This window comes from Sceloporus occidentalis, unplaced genomic scaffold (genome assembly GCF_023333645.1).
Source record: "Sceloporus occidentalis isolate IW3139 unplaced genomic scaffold, rSceOcc1.0.p SCAF_18, whole genome shotgun sequence".
NCBI lineage: Eukaryota > Metazoa > Chordata > Lepidosauria > Squamata > Phrynosomatidae > Sceloporus > Sceloporus occidentalis.
In genome coordinates this window covers 8,168,825-8,189,713 of record NW_028316998.1, presented here as the reverse complement: position 1 = coordinate 8,189,713, position 20,889 = coordinate 8,168,825, and the positions used below count along the sequence as shown (strand labels likewise).

At 35.5% G+C, this 20,889-nt stretch overlaps 1 protein-coding gene across 1 annotated transcript in view; it reads right to left on the bottom strand.

The window, feature by feature from the left end:
* The window catches only part of LOC149302575 (gamma-aminobutyric acid type B receptor subunit 2-like), a 240,097-nt gene extending 221,836 nt beyond the window's left edge, over positions 1-18,261 (bottom strand). Inside the window, exon 1 of the mRNA XM_089482242.1 lies at positions 17,863-18,261. Within this exon, the coding sequence (XP_089338368.1) occupies positions 17,863-18,261 (399 nt within the window). The remainder of the gene's footprint in view (positions 1-17,862) is intronic.
* Positions 18,262-20,889: the final 2,628 nt, after the last annotated feature.

The following is a 20,889-nucleotide window of genomic DNA, read 5'->3' as shown; positions in this document are numbered from 1 at the left end:
TTCAAATCAGTCTGGTCTCCTGTTTTTCTTGTAAACCACAGCAATTGCATACCTGCTCATTCTTTTCAAGTGCTTTCCATAAGGCACACTTATATCATACTGGCCTAATACAAGGTCTCTGAGATCACAGGTTCAATAAATAAATCTACTTTGAACCTGTATTTTGCACATGGAAGTATAAATTATATACATTTTGATTGAGAACATAGGTTTCTACACGCTTATCACCCTAAGTACTTTCAAGAGGAATCTGTATAAATTTGTGTGTTGGGGAGTCATCCACATTATAACTGCAACATGAAAATACAAAAATATTAAAGGCATATTTTTGTACTGTTTCCTCATTCTAAATCTTAAGCCTTGTTAGAAGCGTTTCCGGCAATTTGTGTGACAGCAGTAGGAAGGCTGCTGTAAGCATGCCCCGGGTTATGACAGATACACTACTCAGTAGAAAATCACTATTAGCTTAGATGAAATTGTTTTTCTAAAATAAATCAATTTAGTTTAAAAGGGAATGCCAACTTTACGTTCTGTCTCACTAAATTGAAAAAATTTACCTCCAGAAATCTATTTTGTGTTTTTATTTTTCAAGCAGTGTGAACATTTTGGTGATAATAGGTAGTTGGGCCCTGCTTTATAGTGTATGTGGAATAAATGCAACTATTAGCATCAAATAATAATAAAAAAAAAAACCTGCCAATTGGGATATGGTTATAGCTTTTCAATATGTGGAAATTTTGGTTAATGTTGAAAATAAATTCCAGCAGCACAGAAATTAGAAGACTAACATTGATTGTTAAACAATCATTTTTATGTAAGCAACGTTGCATATGCACTAAGATTAGTGGGACATTCTTTTTTCTCTGTATGTGAATGTGTCGACAGACTTACGGCCCTCCTATTTAAAGACATTGGAAAGTAATTAGGAGTAAGTATAACAAAGTTATTTGTTTCATAATTTTGGTGCGCTGCATTAAATGAGCTCCTGCCAGGTCCATTATTCCAAAAAATGTGGACTGACTTGCACCTCGCTTTTACAGTATACCCTAGGTCCATACCGCCTCCAAGATAAGGCAGCCCAACAACCTTATCTACATTGAACTTTTAACATTAATGATATTTTTACCAAGTCAATAATACGAAAACAAATACAAAATAATATAATATTTTTATATAATATTTATTTTTCTAATGGGAAGATGGTCTGTTATCGTCTGTACAAATGTAAAACATGGAACATATATCAAACAGATATATTAAAAATGTTTAAAGGTTGAACTACTATAATCTGTTCTATTTATTATACATATAATATTTTAATCATACATGCTGCAACACAACTTGCTAGTGGGATAAGTCTAGTCCCTTTTCATATTTTAACATTTTCTTTAATAAGCCAACATGGTTGTTAATCTCAAAATTTCCATGAGCACGGCATTAAATTAACATTTCTAGACTTCTATATAGAGAGGATTAATCTCAGGCTGCCTATCTATCCAAAAATGTTGGTTGCTATAGTAACGTCAGCAATGCAGTTTCTTTCAGATGCACACAATTCTCATTCTAACAGCAACGCTGATTTATTTTTTTCTTCGAAATATTTCTTTCTCGTTAAAAAGTACATTGCTTTTGGCCTCTGGAACAAAATGTATCAAAACAACATTCACTTTGAGTGAGCATTTGTCCGGTGTGCCAGATGACCAGTCTGATTCCAAACAAGCAAAGCCCACTGCTGTCTGTCTGTCTGTCTGTCTGTCTGTCTTAGTTTTGTATGTTTACAAACCCTTGTCTTCTAAATTAATTATGAAATCATAAAACATATATTAGTGAAGAGAAGAGGGTTCTGGTAACATCTTAACAATCTGAGGTACTCATACATACAAAGGGATCTATCTCAGAAGAATATTTTATCTATCTATCTATCTATCTATCTATCTATCTATACTAAGCAATGCACTTTACAGCATATACAAGGAAAATGTGATGCCTTGTGGTACATAATACTAATTTTAACAATTTAGCATCATTAGATGTGACAATAATTTAGAAAACAGAACTGCGTTAGTAGCAGAGACAGAATACTAGCATATATTAGCTAATGGCACATATTATGAGTGGCCTGAAAATCAAATTCTGGGCGGCTTCAAATTAAAAAATATAACTGTTCAAGTGTCTGTATAACGGACTAATAAATTAACTGATTAATCCATGGAAAATGTTGTAGAAAAAAATAAAATACTAAGTTTAACATCTATTTTATGGATTGGGAGAACCAAATTGCAATTTTAATCTGCCTCATTAAAAAAAAAATTCTAGTTCCCCTAAAGAGCCCTAAACAAGAAAAAAAAATAGATTTTTTTATTTTAGTTTTTATTAGTATTGGTTTTATGTAAATATGGTTATATTATATATATATTTATATTATTTTATTTGTTTTACTTACTGCCACAAACCTTGTGTTGTTTCAAACTTGAACAAAAGCGTAGGTTGGTTAGTCTGTGACAGTGCTGCTTTAACAAGTTTATCCTGTGCATGTGGGAAAGAAGGAACATAGTCACTGCTTCCTTTAGACACTTCATCTTCATTACCCCTGGGACTTTTGTGAGTGGTTATAAATGGGAAAGTGCTGTAATATATCCCTCCAGTTAAAACTTCATTAATTTTGTATTCGCTTCCATCATGAACGCACTTTCCTAGCTATATAATTCTTGACTGAGATGAATAGAACTTATTGTGGTTAAAAAATTATAAGGGTAAAATCTCTGTGTGTATGTAGACAGGGCCGGCCTTAGGGGTGTGCGACCTGTGCGACCGCACAGGGCGCCATGGTTGCAGGGGCGCCTGACCGGGACTTAGATTAAAGCATCGTTTTTTTTTTTTTAAACTTTATTTAACATCATTCATGTTAAATAAAGTTTTAAAGAAAAAAACGATGCTTTAATCCAAGTCCTGGTCAGGGGCTCCGAGCGGTTGCTCGTGAAGTTCTCAGCAACCGCTCGGCGCCCCTTACTCTCCGTGACTCCGTCACTGTGCCGGCGCTCAACATGAAATGCCGGCAGAGCGAGAAGACGGATGCCTCCCGCTCTCACCGCAGGACTCCGGCAACAAGGTAAGTGGGGGGGGGGGGTAGTTTGAAGGGGGAAAGGGGGGGGGAGTAGTTTGAAGGGGGGGTGTAGTTTGAAGTGGCGGGGGGGTGTAGTTTGAAGGGACAGAGGGGGGGTGTAGTTTGAAGGGACGGGGGGGTGTAGTTTGAAGGGGCAGAGGTAGTTTGAAGGGGTAGAGAGGGGGAGTAGTTTGAAGGGGCAGAGGGGGGGGGGCGCCAGAGGAGTAGTCCGCACAGGGCGCCACAACGCCTAAGGCCGGCTCTGTATGTAGATAAACGTCATGTCTGTTATAGCATTATTATATACTAGATCTTATACAATAAACTAAATCCCTAAACTGCTTTGAGTGCCAAAGGGGCAAGGGTGGATTCAGAGCCTGAGCTCAGGAGGGGCACTAACATACACACACACAGACACTCAGAATAACATACCCAGACATACTAACACACATGCACACAAACACTCAAGTTAACACGTCAAGACGCTCAAACTAACACACACATCCAGACACTCACACCAACACAGGTGATATGATCTATGCCTTGCAAGTTTTATTATAAATTAACACCACCTCACATCCTCCTGAGCAGGGAATGGGAGTGAAAGGAGGTATGCTTAAGGCCTATACCCCTCAGTATTAGATTATAACCAACTGCACATTGTGTGGGGTGAAGGGGGCAATAATCAACCCCTATTGGTTAAAAAAAAAAAAAAGGCCACGTGATAGAAGACTTTTTTTTTATAATTCTCTTTTAAGCTATTGTATTGCTGAGCATTATATTTTGATTTAATTATTACCCATGTGAACAGGTCCACATTTATTCAGTTTGTTTAGTTGTTTATTTTATTTTAATATATGCTTTTTGTATTGTTAATTTCTGTTTGGGGTTGATGACTCCCTTTTACCTTGCATCCCTCTGAGGATACAAGGTAAATCTGTGAGTTAGGACATTGTTCCAACTTGTATTTGCAACTTGCAAGCAATTTGGGACTTAATTGTGCTTTTTGATATCTGTGATATTTTAAATATGCTACATAAGTTCTAAAAGCAGGTAAAATACCGTAAAATGTGGACTAAAATATTGGATACTGTTACCCATTGTTATAGCCTAAAAACAACACAGAATGTTGTGTTATAATAATACAGCAGGCTCCTTAAGTATCATTATGACTCAATATATAAATAAAGTAAAATGTTTTATTCGCTACTTGAAAATACTTGAATGAGGTTCTAAAAAAGTTCTTCACTGAATCTTTTGTGTTTGGTATTTTCAGTGAAACAGCTGTTCTAATAATAGGGAGGGTAATATAAGAGTTTTAGAAAGCTGTAATTTACTCTTGACATCTAGGATATGGTCCACAATCTAAGTGTATGTGACTTTATAATTCACTTCCTTTAAGTGGAAATGCATAATAAATCCACTAATCTAGATGACTAAATAAATGTAGAAACATCCTAAATGTTCCACATTTGAATAAATTGAAATAATGTTTCTTGGATCCATTATCATGATGATGACCAGCATGTGGATTATGACGCTATTTCATATTGAGAATGGTAGCCTCGAAAGAAGGAGCTACAATTAATTATTTATCATAATAATTGGGTTAACAATTAATACTTTTTGGTAACACACCTTCCTGCATGTTTAAGGATATTTTAATAAGTAATTGTAAGATGGGGGACTTTGCATACTCATCTAGCCTTACTTTATTTTACCTTTTCTATATAAGGTATATGATATGTTTAAGTTTTGCAAAATCTCTCATATGATATGTTAAAATGTAAACCAATAAACCAAATTGAGTGTCAACTCAATGTTTGATGAATAGACTCCATAATCACTTTTACAGCAGGTGCATGAAGCTAAATTAATGCAAAAAAAGAATGGTTTCTCAAGGGTGTCATTATGCTCGCACTATATCTAGCAGGAGGAAAAAGAAAGTTGGTGATTATTAAAAGTGCAATATACCCCAGCAATCCATGGGGACTAAGTTATCTGTGCACATCTCTGATATACTTATAAAAGACAAAAGCAGAAAGAAATCTTAACAATTCTAATGAATGAAACCATTGAAGTAAAACTATGGTAAGATATCTAGAAATTGGCTTTATAATCCAACAGGTGCTAGAAAAAGCACTACAAATATAAACCTCAAGTTCTCAAACTCATACCCTGAAGTTGCCTTAATTGCTTGAGACCACTTTCCATTTTGACACCTTGGATGAGTAGTTCACTTTCTATGGCACTATATAAAATGCTTTTTTTGTTGCTTGAAATAAGTATGTGATCACATTTTACTCAAGACTCCATGTATGTTATCTTTTTTTTTAGTACCATGGCTCTCATCATCAGGGTTTAAATTGTTTACAGACCTAGATTGTTATGATGGAGGTCAGCATATACTAAATTAATAAACCAGTCCATGCAGCTTGTTTGGATTTATATTCCTATCAAGTAAAATCTTACATGGTGATCTAATCACATTTTACACGTATGTTTACATATGTCCAATCTTAGCGTAAAACAATCTTGTAGTAAAAGATACTACAGTGGAGATAGTGAACACATATGGTATAAATGATTTAAACATGCTTTAGAATTCAGTGTTTTTTTCTGTGATATATATCATGAAACTATGCTGTATAATAACACACTTTACTTCTTCTCCAAGATATATTGAACAGTTTGTATATGTTTTTAAGTATCTGCGCATTATAACAGATTTCATAATAATATTTATATCACTTGCAGAAAATTGTCATCTTCATACAGTTCACCATACTTTATGATAAAGAAATATCTTTATTTTTAACAGGCATTTTCATTATTAAAAGCCCACACACTTAATTATTAAATATTTCCATAGAGCACTGTTTTAGCTTAGTTGATTCATTCTGTTTGTTTACTGTACCTGTGTATCCATAAATGCCAATTTCAGTTTATAACCTTTTATGGTATCTGGATGTCTGTCAATATGTTCCAGTGCTAACTGGATAGCAGGTAGAACACCTGCTGTCAGATTCCCTTGGCCCATCAAACGAGTTATAGGTAAAAGCCCAAGAATAGACAGCCCAACGGGATTTGACTCATTGGAAAATGGAATTATGAGCAGCAGGTATATTCCAAAAATGTCCACCTTCCAAGTCACCATTGTTTTTGTGTTGTCTGTCAATCTCCTTCCAGGAAGTGTTCATAACTAAAACCTTGTATCCTTCTTTCACCATCGCCTTCTGTTTGTCTCTGACAAAGGCATGATTGTTATTAAGAGATAAAGAGCTCACTAGAGCTGGCACTCTTAGAGTGGATAGTAAACCTGCTCAACAAATCCGTGGCTAAAGATAAACACAGTGACAGAACGGCTGTCAATGAACACATTACTGTTATATAACCTTAAGAGGATCTACAAATGTGGGCCCTACTATACTTGATAGTTTAGCTAATTATGGCCCAATGTATGATAAATATACTTATTTTAAAGTATTTTTTTAAAATGTTTTGATGATAAGGGAATGATATGTAACATATAATAGGTAGAAAAAGATTAGACTTTCAATAGTGTCTTCATGTGTAAATAGGTGTGCATCTTCAAGAAGTATGTATGTGGATCTGATTTTTTTTTATAACATAAGATTTTGTGCAGATTGTGAGCAGATGATTGCCGGTAGTTTTAATATAAATTGAATAATTATTGGGTGACCCTATAAATACATGCTTTATCTTAATAGTTACTCCGGTTGAAAAGAAGATACAGAAAAGCCTACCAAATGCAACCCTTATCTCTTTATCCAGAATAAATACAAAAAAACAATAAGACTTTTATCAGAATAGACCCAGAGGTAAAAAGATCCTTCTGAACTGAAAAGCAATCATATTTTCCATAAATCAACATTATGTAAGCTACAGTTAAATTCTTCTGTCCTTTCTAAGTATTATTAACTGAATCCACCAAAACTACTTCACCAGAAGGCGCATTCCATATTTAACTGCCCTGCCTTAAAGAAGACTTTAAGATTAATATGGAAAATCTAAGCTTAACATGGAATACCTTTTTTCCTGAAGCTATCCTCTGTGTTTCTGTAAAGTTCTATGAATGAACTGATTCCCAGACAGGGTTGATATTGTATGGAAATCATATTCCCAGTCAGGCATATTTTTTATGAACTGATGCACACATATGTACTGCATATTCAAAGTGTGATTTTACCAATGAGATACAAAGAGCTAATGCTATTTTGTTATTCCATGTGCATATTTCCCTTTTAATACAGCCAAAATAGTATTTGAGGATAATTATTTATGCAGTTTGGGGGATTTAGCCATACCCCCGTAAGAAACCTTATATTACGGTATATATGTCATACTGGTATTGGTTTTATGTGTTGTATGGAACAAATTGTATTTTTACTAAAAGCCAAACAGCTGGTAAGTGAAATTCAGCTAAGCTCATTGACCAAGTACAGTGGGCATTTGCTTTTTTGTTCTATACTTCTGATCTGCTTTGTCATTGTTTTAGTGTACTTTTGCAATTAAGTTGTAAATCTACATACATAACACAGTGTAATTTCAGCAATAAGGAACCTGCCTTCTCATTGGGGCATATGCTGTAAATCCATATGAAATGCGATAGATAGATGATAGATAGATAAATAGATAGATAGGTAGACAGGTAGATAGATAGGTAGATAGACAGGTAGATAGATAGGTAGATAGAACCATAGATGAATTTCTTTCTCATAAGGAACCTGGATTCTCATTGTGAAATATGCTGTAAATCCATATGAAATGTGATAGATAGATAGATAGATAGATAGATAGATAGATAGATAGACAGACAGACAGGTAGATAGAAACATAGATGAATTTCTTTCTCCTTTTCAAAGTAAACATAGCTCATAGCAGTTTTAGTTATATGCTTCATTTTATATAACACTAAATACCTCCTGTGGATATTGCTAATGACTCTAATTATGGATTCCTAGACTCATGCTGAGAAAACATAAAACTAAGCATTTGCAAAAAGCACAGCATAATAATTTCAGCCATCCTAAAAAAATAAAAAAAAATAAACTACCTTCCACGCTACTTATTATGTAAAACTACAAACGTTTATGAGGGATGCATATTAATTGCTCCCAGTTCCTGTACAAAATAATAAAGACGCATTTCATTTGGCTTATTTCTTTAATCACCACACAAAACAATATAATGCTGCATAAACAAGAAACAACAAATCAGCCAAAAGTTATATTAATGCACTTAGAAACAGATGCATGGTCCATTCCATCTTTATGTAAAGGATTACAACTTGTAATATGCATTTTTCTAATAGAAGTGGATTTATTAGTAAACAGGGGAAAGCATAGGAGCAGAATATTACATAGCAGTCGAAGAGTAAGTACTTTCTGCCATTAGTACTACTCTTGCTGGTATTGCAAGATGGGCTAAAGCCAAAAGAAGTGCCATATTCCCCAGAATTCAAACTGTGATTATTTTACCTGGATATTCTCAAACTAAACTATAAGTTTAATCATATTGTGGCAAAACTATGACATTTGCATCTTGGTTTTAATTTATTAGTCAATGCATAAATTACTAAATATAATTTAGGGCGTGATTTTTAAAGATGTAATAGTCTCCACCTCCATCTCAACAAGAATGTTTTAGGCAACACTGTAACACAGGAACTCTTTCTATTTATTAAAAAAAAACAATTAATGTGATCAAAGTGCAGTTCTCTGAATCATGTTATCTTTTAGTATACTATCTATATCAGATCCCAAACCCAGTATCTAACAAGCTGTAAGTCCCCAAAAGGTCCAACAATCTTGATTTGAACTTGAGTGGACTAGTCTTCCTAATGTTGGTGGCTTAGCCAAAATTGGTGGCCATCATCTTATCATCACTCCACCTTCATTCAAAGTTCTCTTTTGAAGAAAATAACTGTCAAAAGAAGTTGACCTCAGCTCCCATAAGGTAAGACAATTCTTTCGTGTTTATCATTTTAATCTTGTCATCTTGTGACCATTGTAAATGACCATACCAACCCTCAATCATACTTTTTTCTGACTGGGGAGAGAAGATAGGAGGTGTATTAACATATGGAAATGTGCACACTGATAACATATGTCCCTTACATTTAAGGCTAAAACAAACTATCTCTAGACTGTATACCTTCATTGGTATGTAAACAAAGGGCCATACATAACAGGAAATTATTGAAAGCATGTCTTCAAGAAATAATATTATCATGTGATGCCCATATAATAGAACTTTGTAAGCAGCGAAGGATTGGATGTGTCTGCTATTAAGCCATGCATATACTAGAAATTGAGAACATGTCTAGTTGGCCTAGTGTGAAATCTTGCCATCTTTGATGTTTTTAGATATTAGTTATCATGTTGCGTTTTAACATCCTACATCCCATCCGTACATCTATTGTGTCAATTGTTTTTTTTTTTGGTGTGGTGCACACTGATACATAGTAGTGATTCATGTTATATTAATGCATTTACTGATCTATTCAGTAAAATCTGCATTTACAATGCAATAAAATGTTGAAATTATGGAAGAGGCATTTGCCAGAGGACGCAATATCACTTTCTACATATGTTTCACTGCAGGCTTTGTCTGCTCTTCCATCCTTAATATCAGCACACAGCCATGTACGGAAGCAAAGGTTATATTGTATTTAGGTCCCATTTTTTCCAATAAACCTTTCAGTCATGTCTCCAAGACTCCATAAAATCTCAGTTATTATGATATTTTTTTGGCAAGCATGTAGCAAAAAACTCACAAGAGTGAGCAACTCACATTCGCTAGTGACAACTCACATTTACACTTAAGATAATTAAGATAATTTAACCCGTATTAACCTGACTGCAGCACAGTCAAGCTACTGCGAGTTGAAAAACAGCAGCATATCTTGGAATAATGAACCCACTAGTTGTAAGCTGTGATTTCATTGTATCCTACATGAACTATAATGGAAGTATATTATTTATTCATCTATTAATGCATCCTCCAACCATATTGTGCATTGGAGAACATATTACCATTCCTGAGTAGCTAGTGGCCATTTTAAAATTCAATTTTTTTACATTTATTTTGAAGCATCTGACTCTTTTTAACCCTTGTTTGTATGGGTGGATAGAACCTATCTTGGGCTAAAGATGAATTAGGGCATCATGGATCACTGATGGACCATTTTCAAGGTAAGATTTTTTTTAAGCATTGCACCCTTTCACTGCCAAGGGGAAAAAGTTATTTCATTGTCCAACTTCCTGCATAACATAAAAAGGTTGCATTGGATAGATCTAGTCCCATCTTCTCCTCCTACTTGCAGTGCTTGGAGATGGGTGAAAAACCCCATTCTACCCACAGCAAAAAGGATGAAGAGAGAAGGTCATGGTTGGGTACCATGCCTCTCCATCGGGTAATCTTTAAGCCCACCTCCATGACAACAGATATGTAATAGGTGGAATAGTAACTATATTTACTAGCCATTCCAGCCATAGTGAATGGGTGTCATGTGGAGGTTCGGTTAGGCATCAAGCTTCTTCATAAGGTTCTTTTATTATATTTTACTCACATGTCTCTGGGCATATGTATTTTCTTTGATATTTAAGTTTAAGTTTGTGAAGGGCGTGTAAATTGGAAGTTGAGTTTAACTTACACATTAAAGACATGCATTCACTTGCATCATCGCATAAGGGATGTGTATATCAATGTAGAGTTGTTTGTGATTTGTAGGATAAGTCACTTCAATTGAATTAATTCTTAACTTTTTAACGTATAGGGTCCCTTTTTGTCATTATGTGGGTGTATGTGCAAGTGCAAGCATATTAGTGGTGATCATTACTGCTTGGAGATCCAAAAAGTTTACAATTAAAAGATTAGAACTGAAATCTTAAGTGCATAACATAGAGATGCTAATTTGTTATACAAAATATGATTCATAACACGGTTGTGTTTGTAGTATACTTAACTATCTAAAACCTCATCCCAGACAATCTCTTTAAGGTTATCTTGTATGCCATGGTTTGTAGAGTGCTTTCTGTTCTTGTATTTTAAAATAATTAGTTTATATCAGTTTAGAGTGCCCCAAATGAATACACACTTGGAAAAGGAGATCTCTTTGGGGGCAATAAATATTTTTCTGCCCTTGACATATGCAAATATTCATTTTATATATCCTTTTATCAGATGCATTTGTCATCATTTTAGACAATCGTTATATTATTACTTCTTGTTGGACTTGCAACACATGCTATTTGAATCAATTAAGTTGAAATTCCCACTGTGTGTTTCAGCTGAAACAGTATATATATATATATATATATATATATATATACATATATATATAGTAGCTAGTGGCCATTTTACTGAAACAGTATATGTATGTATATATATATATATATATATATATATATATATAATCATATTGATGCCCTTACAGGAACTCCCTGAGAGCTACTTTGTTACTTTGCTGAGTAATATTTCATTGTCCTAGCTGTTTTTGCCTTCCATGACAGTTGAAAGGATGTACAAGGTTAAAGAGAAAGGTCCATGTGGGACTCCACACACCTTGAGGTTTCTCTCAGTGTTTTTCCTACAGTCACAGATGATGCTTTGTGACTCAGAATTGCGCAAGGGTATGTTTTGCTCAAGTAGCCTTAATTCCATAGCTGCTATGGAAGTCCATGATGCCAGTAACAACTAAAGCAGCTGAAAAACAGCTGACGAAAATAAAAAAATAAACAGAGCAAATGTCCTGGGGAGCTATGATCATACATCTTTTGTAGATCCTATATACCATGACTACTAGTAATACAATATTCCACACACCAAATCAGAAGGGCAACTGCATCTTTGAGGCACTTGATCAATAGTTTATTCAATAAAATCATAAAGGGGAATCATCATAATCAGAGGTTTTAGCATACAAAATTAAATCCTCAAAACCACGTAAAGCTTTTAATTTTTGTATAGTTAAAGTGGAGATATTTTTTAATAGCTTATTTTATGGAAGCTGTGTATGGACAGTCTACCATTATCTAATTACTTTAAATGTGTGATCACTAATACATATATCTGCTAAAAGGGAAGGGAGTGATGGAGCAGTACCAGAGGAAGTAGAATAAACTGCATACTCAATTGTCTGGGACTGAAAAAGTCAAGATTCATTCCCCTTAAAAAAGACTAGCACCTAAAAATGTTCATAAAGGCTGGAGAGAAGTCTGCCAACTAATGTCTTAATAGTTATAGTCTAATAGTCATAAGAATAATGATAATTGCACCTCCTTTTGTAAGATTGAAGATGGATGAGACCTAAATTAATCTTTTCCACACTTCTCACAGACATATGCGTACATGAATTAATTACAATCATAAATACACATTGCTACAATGTCTCTATATATATCATCCATACTTATCATACATGAGAAAGAAACGTTTGATATATATAATACCTGTTGACATTGAATCAACTCTAATGTTACTTAAGAGGGATGTGTGAGTTATGCAACAGGATGGACCTAATAATGAACCTAAGATGAGGTATCTATCTATCTATATTCATATAATAATATAATTATAATTAAGAAGGTGAGAAAGAAGAAGGAAAAAAAAGAGAGAAAAAAGATCTGACAAATATCTCCTTCCCTATCATTAGCTATTATTCACCAGGGTCACCTAATATCTGCTTACACTTCTGCGCAAAAAGCAGAAATAAAAACATGGATTATGTGATACACAAGTTCCATTTATACATCTACTTTTAGGTATTTGACCTTAAACAACTCAAGTTACCATAATGCAACCAAAAATGCAAAGTAATGTATTCTGAATTGATTTAAACACCTGTGAATGGAAAATGTGCTGGATTGTGAGGAGCGAATGCATATGAAAGTGCTGTCTAAGCAGTGTCAAATACGCGCATGTAACATTTATTATATAAGACTATTTGGCATAATCAAGGAACAGAATTCTACTCCTTGCTACATAACAAGTACCTGTAACTCATTCCACTACTTAGTGGCACTTCAGAAAGGAAAACATATTCTCTGTATCCTCCTACAAATACCCAATGAAGCTCGATATGTCTTTCAACAGAATTATAATGTATTTTTATTTCAGCAATGTTATTGCCAAATAAAATACATCATACATCTGCTGTGGGCCACGTTAATCTTTAGTGGGAATATTCTACATACAGTATACGGTAATCTCTAAAGCATTTATTGTCAGCAAATTCCCCTGCTCTTGAGTGAGCACATGATTCAACAACACGGAAGGTTAAGTATAAAAAAAATAGTCTGTAACAAAGTTAGAAAAGTGGTCTGATCACTGTTCCAATTAATGGAATATCCTTGATGATTGGACCAGTCTACTGATTGATTGCTATCGCCACTTTTCACCAGAATCACCTTTTAAACATAATCCCACTGGGTTATATTAGTAAATCTGGAGTAAAGTGGAACAATCACCACAGTAAGCAATTAAACAGTACTTTTGATTAGCCCACGATTAATATTATGCCGGAGAATGATTCCTCTAAAACATAGCAAATCACATTTAGGGTTTATTCGCCCTGCTCAGAAAGAATTTACTACCTCCATATGTTGAGTATCTCTTTGCAACTGTAAAATAATGGTATAGGTTTTGTTTAGTCTAATTGATACCAAAGTCATAACTATATTATTATTATTTACTGTTGTATATAGCGCCATCAAATTCCGTAGCACTGTACAATGGGTGAATATATATATATATATATATTCCACCCATTGTACAGAGCTACGGAATTTTATGGAGCTATATAAAACAATAAATAATAATAATATATATTCACCCATTGTACAGAGCTACGGAATTTGATGGAGCTATATAAAACAATAAATAATAATAATATATATTCACCCATTGTACAGAGCTACGGAATTTGATGGAGCTATATAAAACAATAAATAATAATAATATATATTCACACATTGTACAGAGCTACGGAATTTGATGGAGCTATATAAAACAATAAATAATAATAATATATATTCACCCATTGTACAGAGCTACGGAATTTGATGGAGCTATATAAAACAATAAATAATAATATATATATATATATATATATATATATATATATATATATATATATATATATACCATTGTGAAATCACTTGGGTAGGCTAAAGTAAGGTTTAGTAAGGTTTCCTATTGCATTAAAGAGGACTGTCACTTCACAGCCTTTATCTTAATTAAATGCATTTATTATAACTATTTATAGCTTTTGCTTTTTTGAATGCCAAGTTATCTCCCTTCTGCTCACCCAGTCTTACAAAGGCAGCCAGAACCAGTCAACAACAATCATCAAGTTAACAATAGGGCAAAGATAATGGAAAGAATAGTCAGCAGATCCTGAGAAAAGGATGTTAATAGATTGTAAGCTTGCAGGAGCAGGGCCATCCTGTAAAACCATTAAATCTAAATGGATATTCAAGGTATGATCAATTTTAAATTGTGTTCACTTTAATACTTTTCATCAGCCCCTATTGTATCAACAGTACTATATGGATAAATGTAATATAAGATACCTTTCCTCATAGTATAGAATATACATACGTTTATTCCTTGTTTATAACACAGTCAAACTAATCCACTTTAATCAAAAATATTAAGTCAGAATATGAACATAAAAATATTTGATAAGAGATGAGGACAATTCAAATGTCTTCATTCAAACTCCCCAAGTAAATGGTTTTACAAATGAAAGAACTCAGAAACAGGTACAGCGTTTTCAATGGAAATTTGAAATTCACAACTTCTGTGAGCCATACAAAATGGGGGAGGGTAAAGCAACTTCTCACATAATCATGAATACCAAGATTTCAGAAAAGGTAAGAGATTTCACACCACAAGAAAGATTTCAGTCCCTTAACTTTATAGTATGTGGCCCCTACTTTTATTGACTTCAGTCTATAATGAATTGCAAATCCATATATCTACCACAATTTGTGACATTTTCACACACACACACACATATATATATATATATATATATATATATATATATATATATATATATATATATATATAATAAAAATACCACTGTAAGATCTTCACCATTTTTAAACTACTGATGTGGAGTGCAAGTGGCTCAAAAACATCCTGAATTGTAAAGTAATTTGCTGTTTGCAAATTTAATGTTGTTTTTTTAAGACCAGATTGCACATTTTAAAGAATGAATTAGCAGCACTACCCTTACCAACGCCAGTAGCTAATATTAAAATAAACATGGTGATTTTAAGCACTCAGATAATTATAATCATTCTGCTGTTTTATTGGTAATTTAATAACCCACAGAAAGAACTAAATGTTATCCATTATGTCTTAAAATCACTCTCACTTTGGAAGTTTGGAATCATATTCTCATTTTACTACAATAGAATCTAGAACACTTTATACATAAGAAATCTAACAAATGCTTTCTATATCCTATATATATATATATATATATATATATATATATATATATATATATATATATATATATATATAAATATAAGTATATATATATATATAAATTGCCTTCAAATATAAGAGAAAAGAAGGTAGAATAGTACAAGGATGGATGGTCATTCTTATGTAATGCACAGAATAACATTAACTAATGTAATAAAACTATATTTATACACCATACATATTATTAACTAGTTTTATCAACTCACTTTTCTTAAAGAGCTATTTACTTTGAGTGATGCTGTAACTGAGAAGGTGCTTATTTAGTGTTATGTGTCATAAGAATTTAAGGGTTACCATAATTTCAATATATTATGTGCTTGAGGAAAGCCAAGAAAATCCATGTGAATATAATAAGGCATAAGCAATATATTGTATGTTTTATCTTCTTAGAGGTATATGTTAAGATTTTCAGTTTGGTACAGATATATGCTTGCATTGGTTAATGTGAGATAGTGGCCATTTATGAAGTACTAGATTGGGGGAAAAAAACCTGATTACAAATGGGTTCAATTTTTCACTTTTTTTTTTCTTTTTCTTCACATTGTTTCCTTGGAAATGGTGACCAGCTCCTCAACAAGAAATGACTGCCATCTTCAGGCAGTTGTTCAATCAACAGCTTCCTCCCAAAAACCTTCACTATAATTTTAATAATACTGTGAAAATTATGAAAAATAGTTTTCTAATTCCTCAAAAAGAACAAACAGGACAATTAAATGTAATCCATTGTCATAATTATCAAATTAAATTATATATGCACCATTGGTTATTAAAGCATAATTCTTGTATGCATTTATGTGCCAAGTTTTATAATTACTGGTCTTACAAAAAAAATCTCCTGAAAATAAAGTAATACATCTCTAATTTAGCCTTCCCAATGATTTCTAAAATATATTTCTAGCTCACCTTCAATCTACAGCAAAATTGTAGGAGACATATTTAGCAATATGTACCTACAAGATCAGGCAATAAAAGCATTTACAGAAAATCTACTGATTGGCAACAGTTTCGTTGTAATCAAAATGAAACATAAACGTATACAGTGATGTAATCATCAGTCTTATATGGTTTTGTTTAAACTATCACTCAGGTTGACATTAGATGGCTTTAACAGCAACTGTGTCCCATGTTTATTAAAGAGGAGATGCATTATTTTAACAGATCTTATTACCTACAGACAACAACGCATCTCTTGATCAAATAGGGTAGATAATCACCAAAGAATAACTGTATTACAATCACTTAAGTGATGTTGATGCAATGGGGGGGGGGTGCAGTAAAGTATTGGGTTACCAAATCAACATGCAATAACATATGAGTATGGCACAACATCATCAACACTGATTGGTATTCAGTACATACATACACCTAGGAGATCTCAAGCCTGCAGTGGACACTCATCCATTCCTAACCACCCCCGGATCTTGTCTTTAAATTCATCTACAACACAGATCTAAATCACAAAGCTCCACATATTTATTCATTCTAATAAATAAATTGCTGGAATAAAAAACTGCTTCCCTGAGGGGTTATTTAAGAAGCATTTTATGTGCATCTGTTGCTCAGTCAGATGAGATAAAGCTATTTGAAGGTGCTGGAGGGAGGAGGACTTGCAAACATTTCTATAAAAAAAAAAATTCCAATTGAACATATGTGAAGGGATTAAATGTTGTGCATGGCTTTATAAAAGCTTCCAGCCAAAGCAGATACTGCCTCATCTCCCAATCAGCAAAGGTAAGTATGTACCTATGCTGCATCATGGTGCCTCCTGCACATACAGAGGAGATCTGCTGCATCTCTGCATTCTCCCCATCACTGTACGAACTCCCACTCGGGGAATGGTGCTTTTCTAATGTTCTATTGAATCCACGCAAGTATTTCAATACTAGATAACATATACTAAATGATACATTAAACCATCATATATAAGGGGGCGTGTCTAATCAATATATATATATATATATGTACACACATATTTATTTGCCAATGTGTCTGATGAGGTTATAGATTAACCCCTTCCCTGACTACGATCATGTCTGTAGGTGCTTCCCCCCAAAATCCAGATAGTGAAATGCATACCTTTGCAGCCCCATTTAGAACAAACCCTGTTCGTTGTTTACTAGTTTAGCAATAGGGTGAGAGACACCCCCCACTCAAACCCCAACTTCTGCAGCCGATCGTCTCCCCAAATGTATATGTGTATATAGGGGAACCTGTGTCACTCGTGAGGCTCTTACCGCTGTGTCATAAAGCCTTAGGTCCAGGAAGTAGGGCTTCAGCAGAGATTCATTGCGGATCTGATCGATAGCCAGCTGCACGGCAGGTAGGATACCCCTGCCTATATTTCCCTTGGCCACCGTTTCGCTGAGGGGCATCAAGCCCATGATGGACAACGAGGTTCCGTTGGAGGGTTGCTCGATGATGGTCCCCCTGGACCCACGAACCAAACCAGGTCCAAATCCCAAGCTCAGCACCAGCAACAAACATTGCGGAGGCAGCAGAGGCATCTGAATGGCAGGTTTGTGGTTGGAGGCAAAGGTAGCGGCCGCGACACCAGCAGCAGCTGCAGCATCAGCACCAACGGCTCCTGCGGTTTTACTCGCTGGACTCCAGTGCCTCCTCGGGGACGGAGCCATTCCTGCGTGTGACTGCAGGGGAGATGGAGCAGGTCCGCCCTCTCACACACACAGGCTCCCCGAGCATATGAGGGCCACGGAAGGGGAGGAACAAACACACACCGCACACCGAAAGGAAACGAGTGGGCACTGCCGCCCCAGATGCTCTCCCCCTTGAAAGAAGCGGAGGGGAGACGTGCTGCGGTGTATCATTTAGCGCGGCTGCATGCCCTGTGCGCGAACACCGACGAGAAACGGATCGAACGAAAGTAAAACATAGCAGGGATCCAAAGTGCTCTCCTCCAAGACACCGCTTCTCCTCGCTTCTATTTGTTTTCCTTCGAGGATCAGGGTCTTCCCCCCTCCTTTTACACACACACACACCCTTGACAATCCTTCTGTCAATGGCGCCTCCTCCTTCACAGCTCCCGGTTGTAGCACCGCCACCACCAGTGCAAGAATCACGAGTAGGGAGTGAGGTGTGTTGAGTGAGAAGTGCCCTCACTCTTGGATGGATGTCTCTCTCTCACACATGGCAGGGGAACCATCAACCTCTCCTGTCTTTTCTAGAACTAGCAAACCAAGACCAACAATCCCTGGAGCTGGGGAGAAGACTAATAGCAGCACTCCCGAGAGAAGCTGCAGTAGAATAAGAGATGCCACAACATTCTATAAAGTGTGTGTATGTGGATGTGTGTGTGGATGTGTGTATGTGTGTGCATGTGTGTGTATGTGGGTGCTCAGGGAATGATGCTGCGATGCCCTAAAGCAGACACTGTGTTTACTGCTGAAGGCTACCGGTCTCCTGATCTCTACATCTCCTGCAAGGAAAAAGGATAACCGATTCCTTCCTAGACTCTCCAAGGAAGCTGCGCTGCTGCCTTTTGTTGTTGGGGGAGACGGTTGTTAAGCACAGGTTCTTCCCGGCTTGGTCCTGTCCTCAGACGGCAAAGGCAAAAGGGGGGGGGCAGTCATCACATTCGGTTAGGCTGCCTTAAATTTGATAATCAGGTGTAGGATTAAATATCCTTTAGTATCACTCCAGAAGAGTCCTCTTCTTCTGTACCAGTATGTTTTAAGACGTGTTATCATTTATCTTTGTTAAATATCTTCTCTGTCCCATGGAATCTGCTGGTGTTATATAAATAAAAGTAATGATTGCTAACAGTAATCTTGTCTATGGTGGGGTCTCTATGTGAACATAGACAGATGTGCAATGCATATAGAAGTCCATGCAGGTACACAAAGATAAATATATAAAGAGAAATCAAGAGAGACAAACAGTGTTCCCTACGTTAAATGCATTATTGCAATTACTTTAATTGTCAGTATTACAGCAGCCCACGCATGGTTTTGCTCTTAATGCCCATGAGTTTTCATTCACTGGAAACACTGAAAAGCAGCTTGATCCCTCAAATGGGCAACTCACCGGATACCAGTTCGGAGGGCTCATAGGTCAAGCCTTACTGTGTACTTATTTGTATTAAATGCGTCTGTTAATAGGCATCTGAAAAGGGTCACATAAACAAGGTGTGCTAATGCCCCAGAATGTTTTTTTTTTACAATTTAATAATTGTTTCTTTGCTACCAGGGGGAGGCTGGAACCTTCTGGCGGGGGGGGGGGGGGGGGGGGGCAAAGCACCAGCACACATTCCACACACAATCTCACACTAACACAAACCTACACACCCATGCTAACATATACAATTACTGCCTGCAACATACTAACACATACACACACTCTTGCAATAACACATGTGTTAACACACAAACATACACATTCATACTAAAACACACACTAACTATAACATACATACTCACATCTTTACCGCTCAATCTCTTACTCTAGTACTAAGGTACTAAAGGTAAGGAAGATTTACATTACGGGGGGGGGGGGGTGGATATGTGGAACAGCCTGCCAGCAGAAATAACTTGAGGTCCACATAACCCTTAAGATTTTTCTTTTCCTCATCTGTGCACCTCTCTATTATAAGGCATTTTTTGGTTGAGCTTCTTAAAGATATTACAGATTTAGCTTAAGAGTAATCTGAGGTACAATTCTTTCAGTGTAGATATCTCTGGCATTGTAATAGTTAGCCACCGACTTTTCTTTTGCTGATTGTAACCTCTTGCATCGTTTTCTGAGGAGTTTGCCTTTTCTAATAATTAATAAGCAGCACCTGTCAAATTTATTGGACATCTTGTAATTACTGGCAAGCGACCCAGAAAGTATGTGAGAGAGATAGTAGGTGACTCATCTATAGCAGGCAAACACATTGCAATTTCAGTGGTTTTGCCATTTATTTCATTTATTTCGTTGGGTCCCTCCTCGTTATTGGAGATTCGTACAAACACACAAAACAGGCAAATTTTGTTTACAAAATTTTAGTTAAAGTTTGTATAAATCTGAATACACAAGTCTAGTAGGTATGTTTTAGGTGGGAATGATTAGGCCCTGCATGGATCAAATGCAGGCAAGTGCCTGCTTTTCCTAACACATGCATTGTAACAGGAGCGTGCAGTCATGCCTTCGAAAAGGTTTCAAAAGGGTGATGCTTAGTGATGAACATTGTTAATGTTAATAATAACGGCTGGAAACGGATGTTTTCTTTACATGGCAATACAGACATGGCAATATCTTTTAATAAT